General features: G+C 39.7%; 2 protein-coding genes and 1 pseudogene across 2 annotated transcripts; 1 reads left to right on the forward strand and 2 right to left on the reverse strand.

The window, feature by feature from the left end:
* The first annotated feature begins 1,590 nt into the window (after window positions 1-1,590).
* On the forward strand, window positions 1,591-4,695 carry LOC146448699 (uncharacterized). The gene has a single exon (XM_085102390.1). It carries the CDS (start codon window positions 1,629-1,631, stop codon window positions 3,951-3,953), a length of 2,325 nt encoding a protein of 774 aa, XP_084958516.1. The 5' UTR covers window positions 1,591-1,628; the 3' UTR covers window positions 3,954-4,695.
* Window positions 4,696-7,135: 2,440 nt separating this feature from the next.
* On the reverse strand, window positions 7,136-20,528 carry LOC146448700 (branched-chain-amino-acid aminotransferase-like). The gene is made up of 13 exons (XM_085102391.1): window positions 20,409-20,528; window positions 18,512-18,544; window positions 17,611-17,811; window positions 16,481-16,591; window positions 15,703-15,822; window positions 14,679-14,842; window positions 14,197-14,284; window positions 10,896-10,950; window positions 10,272-10,357; window positions 10,096-10,164; window positions 9,433-9,504; window positions 8,522-8,593; window positions 7,136-7,844 (listed from the first exon to the last, which is right to left on the reverse strand). Exons 1-13 carry the CDS (start codon window positions 20,508-20,510, stop codon window positions 7,803-7,805), a joined length of 1,215 nt encoding a protein of 404 aa, XP_084958517.1. The 5' UTR covers window positions 20,511-20,528; the 3' UTR covers window positions 7,136-7,802.
* LOC146448701 (uncharacterized) lies at window positions 11,852-13,832 on the reverse strand (annotated as a pseudogene).
* Window positions 20,529-21,041: the final 513 nt, after the last annotated feature.

A 21,041-nucleotide genomic window follows, 5' to 3' on the forward strand; every position in this document is an offset into this window, starting at 1 on the left:
TGTTTTTCTTTCCGTCCCATGACCGATACTATAATCCGCCACTCACTCCGAGTAATTACCCGGCTCTCGACCCTAGAAGCGTAAGTTAAATTGAAATTTTATTTGCCCCTGGGTCTCCGAGGATGCCCTAGATGCAGAGTATTTGAGAAAACGTCTGGAGTAAATTGCAGAAAAGGTAGTCTTGCTTACAAGTCGAGCTCAGAGCGAGCGACTTGAATCTACAGAAAAGGTTTGTTGTATTTCCGGAAATCCTTGGAAATCCTTTCATGTATCGCCGGAAATACTATCCTAGCCATTACATGTGACGTGTCGAATGGCTCCAATTTTGTTTCCGACAAATATTATGCACTCGCTGAAACCAGAGGACCCCTCAAAACCCCTGCAAACTCGCAAACCTACAGAAAAACCCGAACACTGAAAAACTAACTGGAACAAAAGCCTGTAAACCTTTGGATTAGATATTACGAAGAGTAGAAGTCGGGGAAGAATATATTTTTTCGGAGTATTATTTAGGTCCAGTTAAGCTATATTCAAACGTCTTGCTTTCTGCCATGCATTATTTTTTTTTTTAATATTCTCTCTCTCTGGCATCGCCTCGCTTATAATCTCTACCTACCTTGGTAGCAGGTCAAATATACCGTGATGAATTTTCCATCTTGATTATCACATTACATAAGGGAGGTGTGGTGGGGTGAGAGAATATATTTAAAATAACTCTTTTTAAAAAGAAATACAGACACCCGTGGGACTGTGAGTTAGTGTCCTTATAGCGAGAGTCCTTATATGGAGGAACTTATTTCAGTCAAACGTCTGTAATTTATTTTTGCAGGGGATTTAGCTGTTGTCCGTATTATCGGGGTGTCCGTAATAGCGAGGTGCTCAAAGTAGAAATATATTACAGAAACGTAACATCAAGGTAGAATTAAAAAAACGGAGCGCGATAGCATCGCACGGATCAATATGCGTAACAATGAAAATTGCATTAATAAGCACACCTTCCCATTTACGCCCCTGTGAACGAAGTTGCAATTTGCACGAAATATTGCGTGTCTCAACCTGTTTGAGCCATCCAACAAGGCGGACTTTGTCTTTTCCCAAAAACTGGTTACCAAGCTAGCGTGCGAGCGATTACTAATGAAGGACGTTATTTTGAGGAGGCCGGTGCCGGGCAGCTGTGCAAAACTAACACTTAGGCTCTTTACAAGATGCACGTAACATCATATAAAGTAGTCCACGGGTAGTTTTGTTGTTGTTGTTCTTTATGGGAGTCGTGTTACTCTTAACCTGGGGCTATGTTTTACTCTCAACGATTTCATGGTTGATAGTTGTTACATTAGGGGTTGTTGTTACATAACATTACGTAAATATTGCATAACGAAACCAAATTGCTGAAAAAAGCATCTGTTGCAACGTTCTTATTTCGATTGTTGGAACCCAGCTAATCTTCTTAGCCTTTTCTGTTTCGATGGTTTTCCACTGCAGAATTACATGTTAATTTATGCTTGGGTACGTGAGTGGGCGGAGCAGTCAACAACAATAGCCAGCCAATCACGTCCCTGCGATTCACACAAACAGTCTGTTGAACGGAACATTTGTTTGTAAATGGTGAGTGTTTTCGGCGTTTGAAAATGTCCAGTATAGACAAACTTACGCAAGAAAAGGCACACAAACTTCAACCTAGACAGCGACATCACGGATGTGACGAAATCAAGAGAAACGATCGCAATGAATTGGAGAAGAAACGTCGCAATCGATTCAACGGGTTGGTCGACGAGCTCGCGGAGGGTATCGCCGATAGGTGCACAACGAAGCGAAGCACTGAGAAAAGCTCGATTCTGAGACTCACCATAGAATATTTTCGCGAACAGGAAATGGTAGCTGCCGAGAAAGCTGCAAAGGAGCCTTTTGGAAGTACGAAACCCGTATTCGTCACAGACGATGAATTTTCCTTTGTCTTCCTGGAATCCTCTCTTGCCTTCGTGTTTGCGGTGGACAAAATCGGCAATTTAATTTATACTTCGGATAATGTACTCAATGGTGTTGGACATCTGCCTAGCCACATTTTACAGCGAAACATATTTGATTTTATTCATGTACAGGATCATTTTATTTTCCAGCGATTGTTGTCAGCTTTGAGAAGCGATAATCAATTTGAGCGTTCTTCTGGTGGCAGTGATTGCAATCTCGCTCAACGTTTCGGACCATTTACTTGTCACTTTCGCCGCGGTCCTTACAGTCAGGGAAATGGTTTGGAAATAATACACTGTTTCGGTACGATTCTAAGAAATTTACCGAAGGAAAAAGTGCCAAATCTTGACGTCTCTGACTGTCTCGTTGTGTTGGCAAAACCTTTGAATCGCGCACCGTTGAATACTACTATTCCACGTTCTGATGGGCCACAAATGAAATTCACCGCAACGCTCAATGTAGATGCAAAATATGATTATCTCGACAAGCGAGTCGCCTCTGTTCTCGGTTTTTTTCCTTCGGAGTTGATCGGGAATTCACTGTATGAGTATTGCCACCATGAAGACCTTGAGGATCTCATGGAATACCATAAAATTTTGCTTTTGACCGGGAGTATGACAACCTGTTATTACCGTCATTTAACAAAAGGTCACTCCTGGATCTGGCTTCGATCTCAGTACCATTTATCTTACAGTGACTGGAGCGCTAAGCCACAGGCGGTAACTTGCTTGTCTTGGGTGGTTCCTTACGAGGAGGTTTGCACAAAACAGCGAGAACTTTTGGCATGCGATCGAGAGAAATTTGCTCAAATTCGAGTAGGTTATGGAAGTACAGATGGAAAGTCAACCTCCTCGAAAAACTCCACCATTCCAGTTGTTGCTTCCCCAGCTTCTGTAAGCGAGATAACTGCGGATAACTATTCCCGCTGTACATCGGTGGCATCTGTGGAGCGGACTGTTGGATCAAAGGATTCCCAGACCGACATTAGCGCGTCACAGGTTCCGTACAATGATGACTTGATGGCGAATGAGGTGACTGAGTTTGAAGAATTTCTACGGAAACTTCAAGTTCCTGTGGACCTAACTACTGCACAACACGATCTTCATGTGTTTCTCTCAAGAATGTACATGCAACTTATAAGTGCTATCAACAAACAAAGAGAGGAACTCGGAAATATTCAAAAACAAATCAGAATCCAAGGCGAAGTGCGCGACTTGGTCGAACGACTCGAAGAAATCAAAGCTAAAAACAACATCGAGGAGGAACACTCCACCACCCGAGAAATCAGGGAGAAATTTGAAGAAATGCATCGCATTTGTGGGGGCTCAAGCGCAGAAAAATCGGAGGCTGAAACTTCGGGTGTTTGTTCCAAGCGACTTCCAGAAATTGGCGTGGAAAATACCTCTCAGCAGCAGCAAGCGTCGGTCTTGCCAGGGAGAGAGCCGGTGGCCTCCAGGGGAGTTCAGCAGCGACAGGACCGTTCACTTATGCAAGTAGAACAGACGTCTCTCTCACAGAGGCAACAGGGTATTTTCTTTAATCAAGAGCGATGGCTCCAAACGCAAGCTCAACAGGCTCAGCTACATCAACAGTTTTTAATGCAACAACTTCGCAACACACAGTATTTCATGCCTCAGGAGCAAGTGACGCCATTGTTGTATCAACATCAACAACAGCAACAACAACTTGAACAAATCTCACGGGATTTTCAGCAACAACAACAGCAACATCACAATCAAGTTAATCAAGCGCTTTTATCTCAAGAACAAATGAGTCAGAATTTTATTCCACAGACCTTCATTTCTTCAAATACGGCAGCTATTAACAGCGAGTCTCTTCAAGGAAGGTTAACGCTAACAAACCAATCATTTTCTAGTACGTTTGGGCAACACATGCGTATTCCTTTACCTCCGTCACCGCCGTTGGAACATGAAATGCCTGTATATAATTCTCTTCCCCATTGGCAGAACGCTGGGAATCCTTAGCTGTTTTGTTTGCCAGGTGTAGGGGAACTGAATATGCAGTTTAGAGTAAGCGCAACTACGCGATAGTCGAAGTTACCATGAAAAATAAATCTTAAAGTGACAAATACTTTCTTCGAGCAATCACTGGTTTATGTTGATGTCGAGACATCGATTTGGTTTTAAAGGAAGTAGACCATTAGACATTGACTTAAACTTTTCGTTAAGAATAAAACCCTCTATAGTAGTCAACTGTGCAAGGTACTGAGTGGCTTGCCGACAACAAACTATTTCATTGCTTTGCCCGTTTGGCCGCTGGAAGGTCCTCCCATCGTCCGCTCTGTTGATCTTTTTCCTCTCATCGTCTGGAGCGGAACAGTTTAAACTCAGTTAACGTTTAAATCAGACTGCAGATAAAATCCAGTGTTTGAAAGGATTCCTTTGTCGCACCAAAAGTTCCGAAGAGCACCCCCTACCCCCGGGGTCATAAATTCTCTCTAGGCAAACCGTCAAAAGCAGTGTGATCTGAAAAATCAATCCTTTTACTCTTGGACAAAAATTTCCAATATTTCTGCGCGAAAGACAAGATTTTGTATAGGTATGTAACTAACAGACTTTTGTAACTAAACGGAGTAAAGAGGCTGCAGCATCAATTATGGCGATATTAAGGATTCATGGTCGTGTCAATGAAAACTTGTATTTTGTGATTTAGCTTTCGTTTTACCAGGGTTAGCTACAGCAATTCGTGACTAAAGCTGACCTTCAGATTTTCGCCCATAGCGATAACAGGTGTGCAATAAAATAGCTGTTTCGTAATTATCCGGCTGAAAGTGGTCTGCAGTGTTTTTCGACATTCATCAACGGAAGGGATTGCTTTTAAATAATTCTTATAAATACTGCAATTTAGACTAGCATAAGCCACACAAAATGAGCGCTTTAGAGAATTAAACGATGGGAAATTATAGCACTAGGACAATTTTTTTTCTTCTTTTTTTTTTTACTAAACCGAATTGTAAATTTCCTGTACATTTACAATCTCGTTAGTAAGCGCTCAGTGCTGTTATATTATCGATGGCTAGGGACTGCGATTACTGCTTATACTAAACTGCTATTAAGGCTAGCATAAGCCACCAACAAATTCAGCACGTAGGACTGTTTTCTTACAAACTGGATTGAAAATTTCACAAAGCTATTCAAATGCCCCTTCCCCAAAAACAAACGTTCCAATTATTGGTACAAACCATTTGGAAACTGGTTTATTTACGTTCTATCAAATTTTCCACACATACCTTCGAAAACACTGCAACGTTTGTCACGGGAAACCCTTTTCGGTGGGCCAATTGCTCACAAAAGCGACAATTCCCCCCCCCCCCCTCCCCCTGAACTCATCCATGAATCAGGAACCATGTGTAATTCCACCGGACAAGATGAAAGATGTAAACTTGACACTTTAGGTGCAAATTCCCCACCCCACCCTACTCAGATAAAGTTCAAATCCCCCACCCTCTGGAGGGCCTTTCGGCCGGGTCAAATGCTTTACTCGCCAGGCACGGAATAGTCAAAAGCCCAGGGTATGCCCAAGGTTGCGGGAGAAATGCTGAGGGTACGAATTGATAGGCGCATAATATGGTATCAGTTTGAAATCCGTCCAACAAGTTGATTCAGACACCGTGCCACTTGGTCCAGCGCATGCGCTTGACAGGTGCTGGGCCTAAATTGATGACAAATAATCATGAGACAGAAGCTACAGAACACTCCCCTATTTTATTGAAACTAGCTTCTACATAAATAAAATATTACACAGCGTGACAAAAGCCAATTCTAAACGATCGGCTTTCTGTCGGCACGTGTTCGAAACCTGACTGCAAATTACCCTGAATTAGTTGACTAATATTTTACTAGTACATTAAATTAAATGCTAAAGCAGATTAAATTACTAACGAACCATTGCCAAAAACCAAAACCTCCGAATTATTGACTTTGACAATCCAAGGTTTTTCTGAAGCTTTTGTGGGTACAGGACGGAGCTCATAACATTCTCGTTATTTTCTTGATTTTTTAGCGATTTGGGCCTGAGAACGTTATTAAAGATGACCTTAAAAGTTTAGAGGTAAAGGCATTCAGTAAATCAACGAGGATTTGACCAGGAAGCCTAAAACAGTGAGATACCCCGCGCGGTAGCAAAGTTGTGTTGCCGTAACGTGCTCATGTTCTCCGCTCTGCTGCCAAATTTTTGCCTGCACGCGCGTTAAAAATGCAGTGTTACGGGAATTGGTGTCATTTGAAAAAAATGCAAAAACGTTTTATTTTTTCTATCAACAGAAACCTAAACGAGTCCGACCATAAATGGGCTGGGTCGGAATCGATTGCAGCTAAAAATCAATGCGCTAAAGCAGATCATGAGTTGCTCCTTTCAGGAATTCAGTTGATTTCTTTCTGCAGGTTTTCTAGAATTATTGTGTAACTTTTTGTGAACGCATTGTTTCACCATTTTTACCAAACAAAGGTCAAAATTCCCCACTGCCTATTCGACTTGGCTGATAAAGAGTCTTGTGGACAGTTTGACAGTCTTTAGTTCATGAGTTTATTTTTCTCCTTCTCAAAAGTAGAACTTTGAAAACACTACTGTAGGCTTCCCAGAAAAGAGCCATACGTAAAATTTGATCGAAAAAGGTATTTTGTAAAAAGCGAAAAGCTTCATTGTGAAGAGAGCAGAGCATCTCGCGAAAAACGCGAACCGATTTTATCATTTTAAGATTCTATTTGTGGAAACATTGAAAACAATGAAATATTCATCAAGACTGCTTTAAGCTAAAGCGAGAATCAAACCAACAAAAGTGTGTTTAACTTACATATGAGCTGAGTCGTAAACTCGACATTTTTAGAGCACGTTTTCTAAAGACTGTGAAAAACCACAGTGTCCAATCCAAAAAAGCGCACCTAAAGCAATGAACCAATCACAACTCGAGACAAAAGCATGCTGCACGTGCCAAGAGCGACATTTTTTCTCGACAGTCCAAAGAAAAACTGCTCCAGTAAACAAACAAAAGTTACGTTTAGTGAAAGAGGAAGATCATAGAAGGCGAGACAACTTTTCATTTCGTTTACATGCAGAAATGTCGGTCGGGTTGGTTACCAAGTGGAGAAGGAAAAGAAGAAAAACTGTCGGCCTTTAGCAGTCCGGCCGCCGCCATATTTTTTTGTCCCTAGTACTAGGACCTTCCGAGCGATGGTAGTTTACATGGTGCTAGGATCTTCCTTTCTCTCAGCTAGGAAAAACCTATCGCAAGAAAGATCCTAGCGCTAGGTCCAAGTGCAATCTTTTGCATGTATTTCCTAAATAAAGAAAACATATGGCGCTAGGATAATCCGCCTTCTAGGATCTTCCTATTGCTAGGATCTCCCCCCCCCCCCCCTCCATGCAAACAACCCCTTAATTGAAAGATGTTCCCATTAAAAAGTGATTTTATACCACTGTAGTTTCGATTCAATTATTTTTCGGTATTAAAACTGTAGATAGCGAGCCTTGTTGGTCGGCAGAGAAACATCGAATCATATCATATTTTGAACTTCTGCAACTCCACTCAAATAGGTCTAACTGCTGATAAATATGTTCTTTTAAAGCTGTTATTGTATCTACGCTTTGGCGTTTTATAAATAAGAGTAAAATAACAAAGCCAAAATTACAGGAAACTAATTACCGAGGAAGAATATTGTAGTTCAAGAGCATAACACAAATTTTGCAGATTTACGGAAACTAAAAGCTCAATATTTATAGAAAACGTTGTCTTCATGTGTTTTTCCACCAACCATCCAGCACCAACAACTGCAAAAGCTTCTTTTCCACTGTGCTTGTTTTTCCGGCTTCCACAATTAGTCAACAATTTCGGTCCAAGAGGAAGTTGTGCGTCCGTACTGAAACATAACACAACATATTACTTGCTTTTGAGTCGAGTTCAAAGAGCTGTAGATAGCCAGCGGGGTGGAACGAAGATTTTATGGACACAACCGTAAAGTTTGCTGGCCCCGATTTCACCCGCAGAATCTTTCCGTCCCGTTCGGAATATCTATCTGTCCCTGCATGGGTCTTCGATGATGTATAAAATAGTCTGTCTCAGCGCATTTAACCAAATGACAATATTACAATTTTCTCCTTCCATAGACTGAAACCAGTCCTTTACAAGGTTTCCTCAATAACTCTCTTGTCAATAATTCGTTAGGTTTCGCAAAGAGTTTATTCACTGATTAATCCAGCCTTGCCTTGGAGAGCGGAAAAAAGAAAACGGAAGGTACAATGTAAAATGCTTTTGGAGAGGAAAAGTTTACGGCCCTTGCGTTCAATGAGCAAAAAAAGTGAAGGACGAGGGTATGTGTACATTCAGGGGGAGCGGGGTGGAAGTAGGGGTTCATTAAGGAAGGGGGGGGGGGAGGGTTAAGGTGAGGGCTCATTTAGGGGAGTCCTAGATGGGTGCAGCCAATTACGAAGGAAAACGTTTTTTCAAGGCCGTGGAATAGACCATTTCAAATTCATCTTGTACCAGTGCCATAATTCTGAAGCTTGAATAGCACTGAACAGGAGTGATGCTGCTTACCTGGATTGCAGTGAGTTCATCATAAAACCTCTTTGTGACCTCCAGACTTTCCATGGTGGGAATCATAATGTTCTATATCAAGAAAACACATGATGTTAGATCTCTGATGACTGTTAAATGAAAAATAACTGCCACAAACAAATACAAAACTTAATAAACAAGTCTAAGTATACATTAACCTGTGCCAATTCAAAGTTTGAAAAAGGCCTGCAAATTGACATCCAAGAATAAAGTTCTATCTTCAGATGATCAACTATTAAACCTGTAACTACCCTACAAACTTGGACAAAACAAAAAAATTAACCCCTCCCCCTCCCCCTAAAACTCGGCAATGATAAATTCACGGGGTGGCCTTAATTTTTCATTTGAATTGTCCAAAATTGTAGGTGATTCCTGTGGTCCAAGGTTGCTCAATGCCAGTTCCCCCCTCTAGTGTTGACATATCAACCTCAGATTGCCTGGAAAACTGGTTAGGTGCCACGAAGTGACTCTTTTTAAGTCTTCCAGAGTATTAATCCTAGCCACTTACACGTCTGTAGACCAAGACATACCCAAAGTCTAACCATCCAAATGACAGCCTTTGAGCAGCATATCCGCACAGTACTTTAATTATAATATGAAAGGTAGTTCTAACTTATGATTTTACTGAAATGGCATTTGTTCACTTTTTCAAACTTCCTGCAACACTTGTTTGAAATTTGCCATGTTTTTTACTCTGGCACACGTGACAAGTTGTCAGCGTGTGAACGTGTGCCCGCCATAACAGTTTTTTCCTTTCTGAGAGTGCAAGAAGGCACCAGCTCCAGGTTTTCATTTCTTTTTTTTCCTTCTCTCTGGAAGCTTCTGTTTACTTTTTGCGCTCGCTTGAAAAGGAAACAACTGCTACACGGGCTTGTCAAAGTTTTTCTTACCTGTCCCTCATAAAGAATTCTGTTCACTGGACACACCACACAGGCTGTACCGGCTCCAAACATTTCCTTTATCTGTAACAATGAGAAACAAAATAAGGAAAGGATGGAATGGCCACTGTTGATAACTGTGAGTTTGGTTAAGTGGAGTAGAGTAGAGTAGAGTAGAGTAGAGTAGAGTAGAGTAGAGTAGAGTGGAGTGGAGTAGAGTGGAGTAGAGTAGAGTGGAGTAGAGTAGAGTAGAGTAGAGTAGAGTAGAGTAATTAATTTAATGTCAATAACATGGGGAGTGCTTGCACAATCTCCCGAGCCAGAGCCTCATGATAAAGTGATTGACAATAACCCAGATCGAAGTGGAATTTGGAAATTTTGGTTTTTGAGGAGAGGTCAAAGCCATAGTACCCAGAGAAAAACCTCTTGGAGCAAGGACGAGAACCAACAACAAACTCAACCCACAAATGATGTGGTGGGAAGCGACTGCTTTCCCCACTGGGCCAGTGGTGTGAGCTTATGCCTATCCCCTAGGCGGAAACTCTGCGTAAAGGAGACAAGAGGTTCATGGGAAGTAGGAGCAGAGGTGAGGCTGGAACTGGGATTTCAAAACAGGTAGGAAAATAAGTTGCATTGCTCCTAAGTTTTCTTGCCATGGAGTATTGCACTTTATACCCTGTTTTCTTGAGAGGCACGGATTACATCATCCATGGTAAACTCCTTTTCTGTAACTTTGAATTCTCCCTGCAAGAAAAAAATAGTTAAAATTAGTAAAACTGATCTGTTATTAAGTGAGTGAACTAGCACTTGCAGTTGAAATTAAATTAATTTTATGATGCAAATTTACTCACCCAGCTCTTAGCCAGCTCCAGCAGAGATTTGCGTGTGATTCCAGGAAGAATTAATCCATTGAGTGGAGGGGTAATTAGCTCCTTTTCTACAAATCAAAGCAGAAATGGATAAAGTCAAAGTAAACAAAAGTGTCATTTTTTTGCCATGTAAATAATTTGTGGTTCTTATTTGCACGCCTATGAATAAGTCCTGAAGTGCCACCATCCCAACAGTTTTTCCTGGTACCTGCACTTGGGGCATATTGTACTTTCTATTAGTTAATTCTAAATAACATTCTGGTTTGGAATATAGGTAAAAAGATAATTTTGCACCTTTTCAGAATTTTTTTTTTCATTAGAAAATATGTTATGTGTGACTGTCTCAAGTATAATAAGCAGACACTTACTACCTGCCAGGAAAGCTTGCATTGCAACTGTGTTTTTAAATTTATAATGTCCAGTGTATATAACTGGACACTTGTGTTGATCAAATAAATCCACATTGCATTCAAAAAGCTATTTCTCAGTACACTTTCAAGCATTTCTTTTAAAATTTCTGACAAGAGGAGTTGACCACTGTCCCTTCACCCAGAAAGAAAAGCTAGAAGCGGTCAACCTTCAAGACATGTCTGACACAATACAAACCTCCTTTTTCATTTATCCACAGCATGAATATATTCATGGTTCCAACCTCGGTGATCTGAAAATAAAAGAAGGATATAAACAAACAAGCACAATACTTACTGGAAAATTTAACGACGTCAAAAAGAAGGAAGGAGGGATGGTTAGAGCTCTTTTAGACAGAGAAGGAGAGGATAAAGTCTTCAGGGAAGAACTAATTATGAGCTCCACTGTAAATTAGACAAGATATGGAAATGATTACAGACATGTCAGAAGATAGAAAAAATTTTCTGCAACTTAATCTCCTCTTTCAACTTATCCCTTTAAGCCCTAAAATAAGGACACATATTCGCACCACTGTTCTACATATATTCCTTATGATACTATCTGGGAGAATTTGATGAGTCTGTCAAGTCATTTCATCTTTGGTGATCAGTTTCTTTACACTCATGACCTATACATTTCAGTGATCAATTTTTTTTATTTTATTTTTTTTTTTAAGGCTAACCAATGAGCAGCACTGCATGAACTGAAGTTGTAACAATTGTATCTTTTTTCTACACATTTTTCCTAATATGCATTTCGTATGACTTATGCAGACTCATCAGGGAGTTGGACAAGTAAAATGTACAAGCCTGTATATTACATGTTATACAGAATATTGTAAATCACACAAAATGTTTGTCACAGATTTATATACAATGAACAGGCAAAACATTTGTGCAAGGCTAAACTAAGGTGCAGCATATTTAATTATGTGTGACATATTTGACATATGACATATGCGTGACGTTTATTTATTATAAGTATTTTGGGGGCACAGATTTAGTTAAGCAATAGACCGCACTTTCCAGAAGTTTACCAGCGTAATAAAACCATGCGGGATGTTGGGAGAACATGAGAAAGCTTGTAAAAAAAAGCTTGTAAATCACTCGCCAACATCCCGCGTGGTTTTATTACGCTGGTAAACTTCTGGAAAGTGCGGTCTATTGCTTTTATGAAATAACTACTTGGACAAAAACACTTAGAAATCGGCGCTTTTTATTTTGTAACTTGATCAAGTTGTTTATTCTCTTCAAATTCATCAGTAAAGCGGGAGAACCAATCACAAATCGGGATCTATTTTGAGCATAAGCCTGTTGAATCGCCGAAGGACGCATCACAGTTTGAGCGAATGAATGAAAGTGTTTTTTAAGTTGAATTACTGTCTAACACTCACAAAAATGTGGCTAAAAAAGGTTAATGCCTTGGCTAAAGAATGCTTTTTATCAGCAGATAGCAGTTACTGATGAAAAGTGATGTTTACACTGCCGATTTTACATGAATTAAACATATTGCTATATGCCGTGGACGTCGCCACTGTGCTGTGGTGAGCCATTCCTGTCGAGACGCTGTTCATGTTTATTGTGGAACTTGTACACGGCAGCTGCTGGAATGGAATTCTTGTAGCTGTACTTTGCTGAACGGCAGATGTTTGTAGTTCTTCATCTTCGCAATTAAGTGCCACTGTCAACACGTCGCTGCACTTTCGAAGCTGATTTACTGATGGCTGATTGTGATAGCTTCGCAAGCTCGCTTCATTGCGGTGGCCAGAAATTGCCATGATCTCTCGATCTGTTAATCCGGCGTTGGCCCACAGGGTTATGGCTGTCGCTCTCACCGAATGGTTGGTGTAGGTACGGGACAGACCTGCTTCGGCACTGATTTCTTTCATTAATGAAGACAACTTGTTCTTTCCAAGTAGCCGATTTTCATACCACACTTTATCTGAAGGGCGCCAATTTCTCTTCGAATACTGAAATAGTGCATCGCAATGTGGATTGAGCTTTGTGAGGAAGACTTCCAGAGCAGAATAGCCATCGGTTGTACAGGTGGTTTTGTACATTCGGCCATTTTTTTCGAAGCTCTCCACTTCTGAAATTCCCCCTGGATGGTTCTTTGTCGTTTCGTCGTGCGTCATAGTGACAAAAGGGCAGCCTGTTGCATCTCTCTCAAACGCAAAGCTTGTTTTCTTGAGGTTTCTCTAGCCTTTAAACCCACGACGACACCAAAACAGAGAAACATGAAACCAGACGTTTCTCAAGAGGGACAGCGGCTTGGTGAGTGAAAAAACTTCACTTGTTTTGAGCTTGACCAGGTCTTCTTTTACTATTGCTGGTTTGTGCTTGGTGTTTTGCATGCCTTCTTGCTTAAGCTGCTTAATTTTGGCGTCAAGCATTTGGTTTGAGAGGACAAAACGTGGGTCGTGAGTGAACCTTATTCCTAAACTGTGTGGTGGTGTGTTTAGATATCTCTCAATGCCATTTCTTAAGGAGAGAAGAGTCGCGCGGCTGTAATTTTCGCCTTCTTTATTTCTTGCTTCGGCGTAAAATTGCCTCAGATTCCTATCCAGCTCTTCGACCTCCATTTCCGCCAGACTTACGCCAATAGCCTTTTGTTTACTCCACTCTAGGTGAACAGAGAAAGAGGAATTATGATTTTAGCAGTTAATATCAAATACCTTGTACTCGGGTTGAAGTCGGTTTTAATTGTTTTAAACGCTTCAAGTTATTTGTAAACAACTTGACTTTGGCATATAAACCTTCAATAAATTACAAATTTTGTACTGTTTATCAATACAGTTTGAGCCGTTTATTTTATAAACTTACAGTACAGTTTCAGTGAAAAACCAGGCTAAAATATTATCCATGTAATTAAAACCAACCTGTGAATACGGAAGTTTACTGCCCACTGTGTTGCCTGCTTGGTTTTTTTGGCTTGTGCATTTTCGACGATCGAGTCTAGTTCTTCGTTTTCCACATCGGCAAATCTTCTCTTTTTGCTCGACCTTTCTTCCTCTGTCTCAGTATTTAAGCTCTCCTTTTTAGAATTTGGTTCCAAATTTTTATTGTGCGGCAAAAGCACATCAAAGCCTGACAATATGTCGAAGTTCGGAAAGTTTTCGTCGCGCTCGTCGGCCATAATCGAGAAATCTCCAGCGGGAGAGCAGCGGGAGTTTACTGGTACAATAGTACATAGGTTTGGCAACTCTATTGACCAATCAGAACGCGCGTAGTATGTTAGTTATTTTATAATACTTTATAGTCAGAAAAAATGCGTAGGAAAAATTAAACTACAGTGTTACAACTTCAGTTCACAAAGTGCTGCTCACTGGTTGCCCTAAAAAAAAATGAATTGGAAAATGGAAAATCTGGTGAAGTGGGGTGAGGGGTCCCAGGTGAAATTCCCTCTGTGGTGGGGGTGTGGATATTTTCTGGAGACCATGTATGGAGAAATTAGATAGTGATCACTATTGAGGCTAAAAGGCTTGGTACAATTTCCACACCTGTCGTTCTTCACCAAACAGCCATAGCACTTGCTGAAGGCCTTGCATTTCTGCATGCCGCTGGGCAAGAATTGTAGGACCATAATTTCTGTTCAACAAATTTTACAAGAAAAACAGTCAAGTAATATTTTTTTAACAAACAAGGAAATACATAAGCACAGAAGTATACAAAAACAGTACTGTCTGATAAACTAGTAGGATAACATTAAAAACTTTGGCTACTCTTCAGAATAGGGTCTTTATGCAATTTGTTAGAAATTTTCCCAAAAGTTTGGAAGTGGCCAACCAACCCAAGGGTCTTCAGGATTCTTTGGACAGATTTCAGAAATATTTTTACAGTTGTATATTTTACACAAGCAAAGCAATCAAAAGCTGCAAGTGCTCCTTTTATGTATTTGAGTACAACAACGTAACACAAATTTTGTTGAATGTACTGTTGAGCCACAGGATGTCTCAGTTTTGCAGGTAGCGTTGTGACTTACCCTCCCATCTTGGAATCGCCGCATCCACCTGGCCAGGCTCTGACGTAAGACGGATCAGCCAGTAGGGCAACAGGACTAAATGTACCTGTCTTGAAGTATGGGCCCACAGGCGATAAAATCACATACAAGAGGGCAGAGGAAGTCTTGTTTACTCCAAGAGTGGGCTGAGGGATAAAACACCATACACAATATGAGACATTGCATCATTGGCTGTTCCTGTATATTGTAGACTGATGTTAGAAAACAGGAGAGATGCTTCAAGTTCCAATAACAGACTAAAGATAACTTATGGTTTCAAGAAACACTATCACAGGGCAAGTGTCGAGGTTAATATTAAAACTGCAAATGCAGAAAATATTTGATGGCATATTCATTGTGCTACAACCAATCAGAGTTAAGTTAAGGTTGTCCGACCTGTTCTTTGGTTTCTTGTGGATATGAGTCAGATCTTAAGTTGTATTGCAGGTTACAATCCCGGGGGGTTGGGGGGGGGGCTACTTCCTAGTAATAGACTAATAGGGATGTGCCGCTGGATGGGGTTACATTTTCACAACTGGATTGACTATAATAGGGTTGCATTTTCAAAAGAGTTACTAGAATGGGGTCACACATTTTTTGGGATTTTGGGGGTAAGGAAATTCTGGCAAGCAGAGATTTTGAGTATAAAAAAATTGGAAGATTTATGGTAAAAAATATTGTTATTGTATTTAGTGCTCTTGTCTTAATATTTAACAATCAACTTGCATGAGATTTCATTCTTGAAATCACAACTTAAACATTAACTAAGTTGGGATCACAAAATTTACACTTGTTCAGAAGTTAATAAGATGGGGTCTACAATAGACTATAATGGGGTGGGGTCCTCAGAGTCCTACGGCAAATACCCAGCAAAAAATGACCCAGGTACCCCCTCCCCCGGAGTTACAGTCATCATTCTACAAATATTTTCAGTGTTCACAGCTTTATTAGCCATGCTGTAACTGTGCACTGTTGTCAAACAAGTAGACTGTGGGATCAAACTTACCTGTGTTGCTATAAGTGTTGGCCTGATGTAGAGTGAACACTTGTTGGAATATGGCACCCATTCCTTTTCAATACTTATAAGGTGCTTTAGACATTTAAGGAATTCCTCTCCATCAAAACCCTGCAATTACCAAATTACAAGAAAAGATGTTATGTAACAGCTTCACTTTGGCTCAACGCAATGACAGCTCTGACATTCTTACTGAATAATTATGATTTTCATAATACAGTGGAACCTGTGTTAGGCGGTCACCCTCCAGGAATGGATGAGTGACTGCTTAATAAAGGTTATACAGAATACACATCAAGCACCATAAAAGTGACATTTTAGTTAACATTTGATAACTTAGTGTACAGTTTATGCACCAAAGCAGTCACAAAATCACTTATTATAATTGGTTGAGAAAGTTCAGAGATAGAATGTTATGACAAAGGAGAACATGGTATAGAAACGGACTAATAAAATATTAATGCCAAGATCGTACAGTCAGTATTGTAGGTCATATTTAGAAATTGAATTGCCTGGCACGCTATTTATTACCATGTTTAAGTGGTCGTCTAAAACAGGTCAAGACAATATTACTAGAAACAGGGTAAAGGGTGACCGCGACAGCTTAATAGAGGTGGCCATTAATTTTAATACGGGTCAGAATTACAGTAATTAAGGGAAGTAATTTTTAGGACTTTCACAATTGAAAGCTTAATAGAGGGTGACTGCTTAATATGGTACCCACTTAAGACAGGTTCGACTGTAATAACATACTAGAAAATTGGCTTACAGGTAAACAAGCTCTATCTGCTGATCTGTTCAACCTTCGCATATTCTCCATGGGACGGAATAATCTAATTTTGTTATCGTCACCCCTGTATGCCTTCAGCCCTTCAAAGCACTGTGAAAAAAAAAGATGAAAAATAATCATTTATGACAAAATACCCTTAAAAGACTTGTTACAAATCAAAATATCCAGTTTTTAGCTGGTTCTCAGGTACTTGCAGACTGAGCTACATGGAGAGCTTTGCACCACTAGGGAATTTTCATCAGGTTTAAATACATAAGTATACAGTCACATCAAATGCGATGTGTATATTGCTAGGATCAGTAACCTTGAATGTTAATGGTAAATAACTTTTAATTAGTTTAAGTGAATTCCACTCAACATCTTTGTAGTCATTTACTATACTCACTTGTAAGATATCAAAGATAAATTTCATTGCTGTGTATTATAAACCCTGGGATCATTCCAAAAAATTAAATAATACCTCCCTCATGAAACTGTGAGCCAACTGTCAGTAAGTCAAGTATGCTAACTGACAGCCAATTTGATTCCTTTGGTGATTTTATTTCTTCATTGGTTATCTGTTGGTAGCCTGTCAGTAATCTATCGGGAAACTGTTCGCTGACAGTTCATCTTCAGTTGGCCAACAGATTTACGAGGAAGCTGTTCTTCAATTTTGCTTATTATTCTGTAAATCACATAAGTAAAGGTTACTCTTTTGATGCACCACCAAATTTATCTTCACAATCATCAATAAGCTGTTAGAGTGTCAATTACCAGTAAGGAAATGTAGTTCTCAAACTCATTAATAATTCATCAAGAAAAAACAAAGAAAATCACTACTGTGACGGTGGTTTGGATATGTGTTCCTAATTACCTATTTTGCCAACTTTGGCCTTTAATTTCTCTGAGAAGTTTTGGTCATTTGAGATATCAATATCAAACACTCAAAAGCGTGTTTCATCAGATATCCAAACACCTCAAAGTTGTTTAAAAAAAACTTGTCTGCACCTCGTTTTTTCAACCTACTTCTCAGTGTTTGAATACATGTATCTGATGAAAAATGCTTTTATTATCACTTTTCAAACTGAATAGTTACGAAATCAGCTACAGAGTTCAAACTTGCAGATTACCTCCAATGCGTAATGGAATGTTGAGCATGATGGTGCAAGTGAAAAGTTTTGATAAGGTGTAATCTTTGGTTCACCCCAACCATGGCTGGCATCCCACTCTACACTGAGCATGTGATCCGAGAACTCTGCTCCAAAAACTAATGAATTGACATCTGGCTTGGCCTTTGGAGTTGTAACTGGTTCAACAACAAGCTTTTCATACTGTAGCATAAAAAAGCAAATAACATTAATTGCTCAGCAGTTAGTTAAGTAAGAAAAATTGTAATAGGCTTATTTTTATTAATTGAAATTAGGACAATTTACATAAAAAAATTCCAGACAGAACCTTCTCAACATACATACAAAATCTAGTTTAGTTCTACTGCATCCAATAACATTAAGTAGCTATATACTAAACTAACCGGTTGATGAATTACCAGTAAATAAGTACATTGAAAAGATCCATTGTGCTCAAGCAGGTAGATATGACATTCAGACTGATTCATAGCTGTTATTTCATGGAACACTTTTATCAAATGTTTTGTTTGATCTAAACTATTGATAGGAGTCATGAGTAGAAGCTTAACTATAATTCATCAATATTTTTTCTCCAGTTTGGCTGAGAATAGTTTTAAGGAAGGCAAAAATAATATTTAATGGACAAACAAATTCAAGACAATTTAAGCAAGATACCTATTACACATACTTGACAGGGTCGGGGCACAATCAATCACTAAAGATAGAGTATTTCAAGCTGAAATTTGGGCCTCAGGAGGAGTACTAATTCTTCACAAATGCAAAATGTTTTATAGGGACCTCAAATTCAACCTTCACCTTACCCTTTCCCCTGCATTTAGCTTAGAGTAACATCCCCAGCCCCCCGCCCAACTTAGTGTATCTTGATAGGTGCATAATTGCATACCTTAATGTCCGAGTCTGTTGACAGGCACCGAATCTTCAAGGGAAACGAAAAAGTTAAAAATATAAAAGTCACTTCATTTAGACTTACCAGAAGTAAAAATAAAAAACAATCCAGAACACAACTGATTTGCATAAATAGATACAGTCAATTCCTAATATAATGGCTACCTTCTGAAAGACCTGATGATTTAGGTGTCTGTAATAGAGAGAGTCTTTTGCAACAGGAGCTATTCAACAACTTGAACTCCTGTTTCTAGTATCAGGGTATCTACAGGTAATAGCATTAGGTCACGCACCACATTCAAGTTACCTATTCTGCCAGGGGCACTATCCTCCTTGGGCGGAGGAGGGTACTCATCATCATCATCATCATCAATCTTTATTTACCCTCGGATTGTAGAGTAGCTTAATGCAGCTAATATCTCCGAGCATTTTCCCACCCAACCATGATAATATACGCACAAAGACCAGACCACAACACCGGGAACTACGTCCCCTACTCTTTGCGAACAGTGAGTGGGTTCTTTAACGTCCCACAGAGTTATTTACAAACAAGGATTGTGAGACGGGGCCTACAGTTTATCGTCCTTATCTGAGAAGACTAGAAAGTCTAACCATTTGCAGATGTCAGAGCAAAGGCAGCACTTTCTCCTCAGTTAGACCCTGAGCGGTGGTCCGGCCGGGGTTTGAACCCGCGACCTCCCGCACGGTAGTCCGGCACTCTACCAACTGAGCTAACCGGTCGGCGGATTTTTTTTCAGAGGATTTTTGGATGGGGGTATGTCACTGGGTCTCAGTGAAACCCTTGCCCTATACCAGGCCATGTTTAGCCACATTTGCCACCCTATTCTACACTAGACACCAAAAATACCTACCCTATCCTAGACTTCCTATTTTCCAGATACTCTAGAGACCTGTTCCGGACTAAATCACTTCATAAGACCCTATTCTACACCTAAATTCCCTGATTTCTAAATCCTACCTTAGATATGTAAAACTGTTTGCAAAACATACCCTTCACAGTGGAACATACTTGTGTAGAATACATACACTCCAACCTGGACTAACCTCTTACCTAAAACTATTCAAAATCTTAATGAAACCCCTGGCTTAATAACACCCACATGTGCAATGCAGTCCCAGACATCTCTAGTATATTAAAATAATGAATTAACCAATTTATATCGTGCATGCTCCATGTGAACATCTTAACATGTGTATTACTAACCAAAATTAGTACTAAACTATGCTTTAAACTCTATCTGGAAGCTTTGAAAAGGATAAATTTTAAGAGCCACTTTAAAAGGCTTCCAGTAATGTATTCACTGGATGCTTACACAGCCATTATCTTGTTTCTAGAGTAGATTTTTATACTTAATTTGTGTAAGCCTAGGCCTGGTTCAAACGTCTCGCTATCGTGGTGCATGGTGCTAAATCAATTTATTCAAGTCTGCATGAATTGAGGTCAACGTTATAACGACGTTTTGAACCGAGCTTTAATTATATAAGATGGACAGAACCTACGAACCTACTAAATAACAAAGAGCCAAACATCAGCACGCCATCAGTAAAAAATGCAGTTTCATTTCCTTTATCAAGCTCATATAATCTTAATCACATTAATATTAATTTGCTAATGGCTTTGTACATTTGGAACATGTACGCGGCTCTAAATCATTAAGTCGGAAAACTAACAAAAAATACAAACCTTTTTAACCGCTGCTATCACTAGATCAATCTAAGATTTACGGGAATCAATCGATCGAGACGAAACGAGTGCAATACTTAAGTAATACCGGTATTCGAATGATGAAATATGCACGAGAACACTAAATTCTCAATTCAGACCATAAAAACACTCGATTAAAGACTTAAAAACATTAATACAGAACACTCACCAAAATCTGAGAGGATAGGCGTTTATTTTGTGCTCCTTTAAACGCAGAGGAACGCACAGAACCGGCACAGGTAGAAAGTAATTTTGCAATTCGCGACGCCATCTTGTTTTTGCAGGCAACAACGCGGGCTCCTGAATAGAAGCAATTTATGATAATGAGATTCAGTTACGCAGTTTCTTATTGGCTGCTGTGGTGGGTGGAGTGGAGGCGGGGCTCGAGAACCGCTGATTTTTTAAACTTTGCGCGCGTTTCTCAAACTCCCCAAGAGATTTTGATTTTCATTACCAAAAATTCAATTTTAGATAATTTTGAAAGCAAAAACACGTTACTTTTTAACAACATTAAGAAACAATGATTTAGTTTGTACGGAAAATAACTGGCAAACTGAAGAAAACGGATAAGAAAAGATCAATTTTTATTTCTGAGCAACTAAACTACTCTAGGGCCTAAAATTTAATACTAATTTCTCTAAATATCACTCTTTCCTTTAGCTGTTAACCTTCGAAATAGCCAGGTAAGGCCCGGTTCATACGTCGAACTTTACATGAGCCGAACCTAATCATTTGGTTCGCCGTTTGTAAAGATCGACGTATGAATCAGTTAGGATCGACAGATTTGTATTTGGGTCGACCC

Source organism: Pavona decussata, unplaced genomic scaffold (genome assembly GCF_977016875.1).
Source record: "Pavona decussata unplaced genomic scaffold, jaPavDecu1.1 SCAFFOLD_804, whole genome shotgun sequence".
Lineage (NCBI taxonomy): Eukaryota > Metazoa > Cnidaria > Anthozoa > Scleractinia > Agariciidae > Pavona > Pavona decussata.

Bases quoted from the DNA above. Each gene is read 5' to 3' on its own strand.
- LOC146448699 (XM_085102390.1), top strand. From the start codon at position 1,629: ATGTCCAGTATAGACAAACTTACGCAAGAAAAGGCACACAAACTTCAA.
- LOC146448700 (XM_085102391.1), bottom strand. From the start codon at position 20,510: ATGGCGTCGCGAATTGCAAAATTACTTTCTACCTGTGCCGGTTCTGTG. The intron at 16,592-17,610 runs GTAATCTGCAAG...TTTTTTTCACAG, and splicing joins CATTCCATTACGCATTGGAG to TGCTTTGAAGGGCTGAAGGC. The intron at 14,843-15,702 runs GTAAGTTTGATC...TTTATCCCTCAG, and splicing joins CAACACTTATAGCAACACAG to CCCACTCTTGGAGTAAACAA.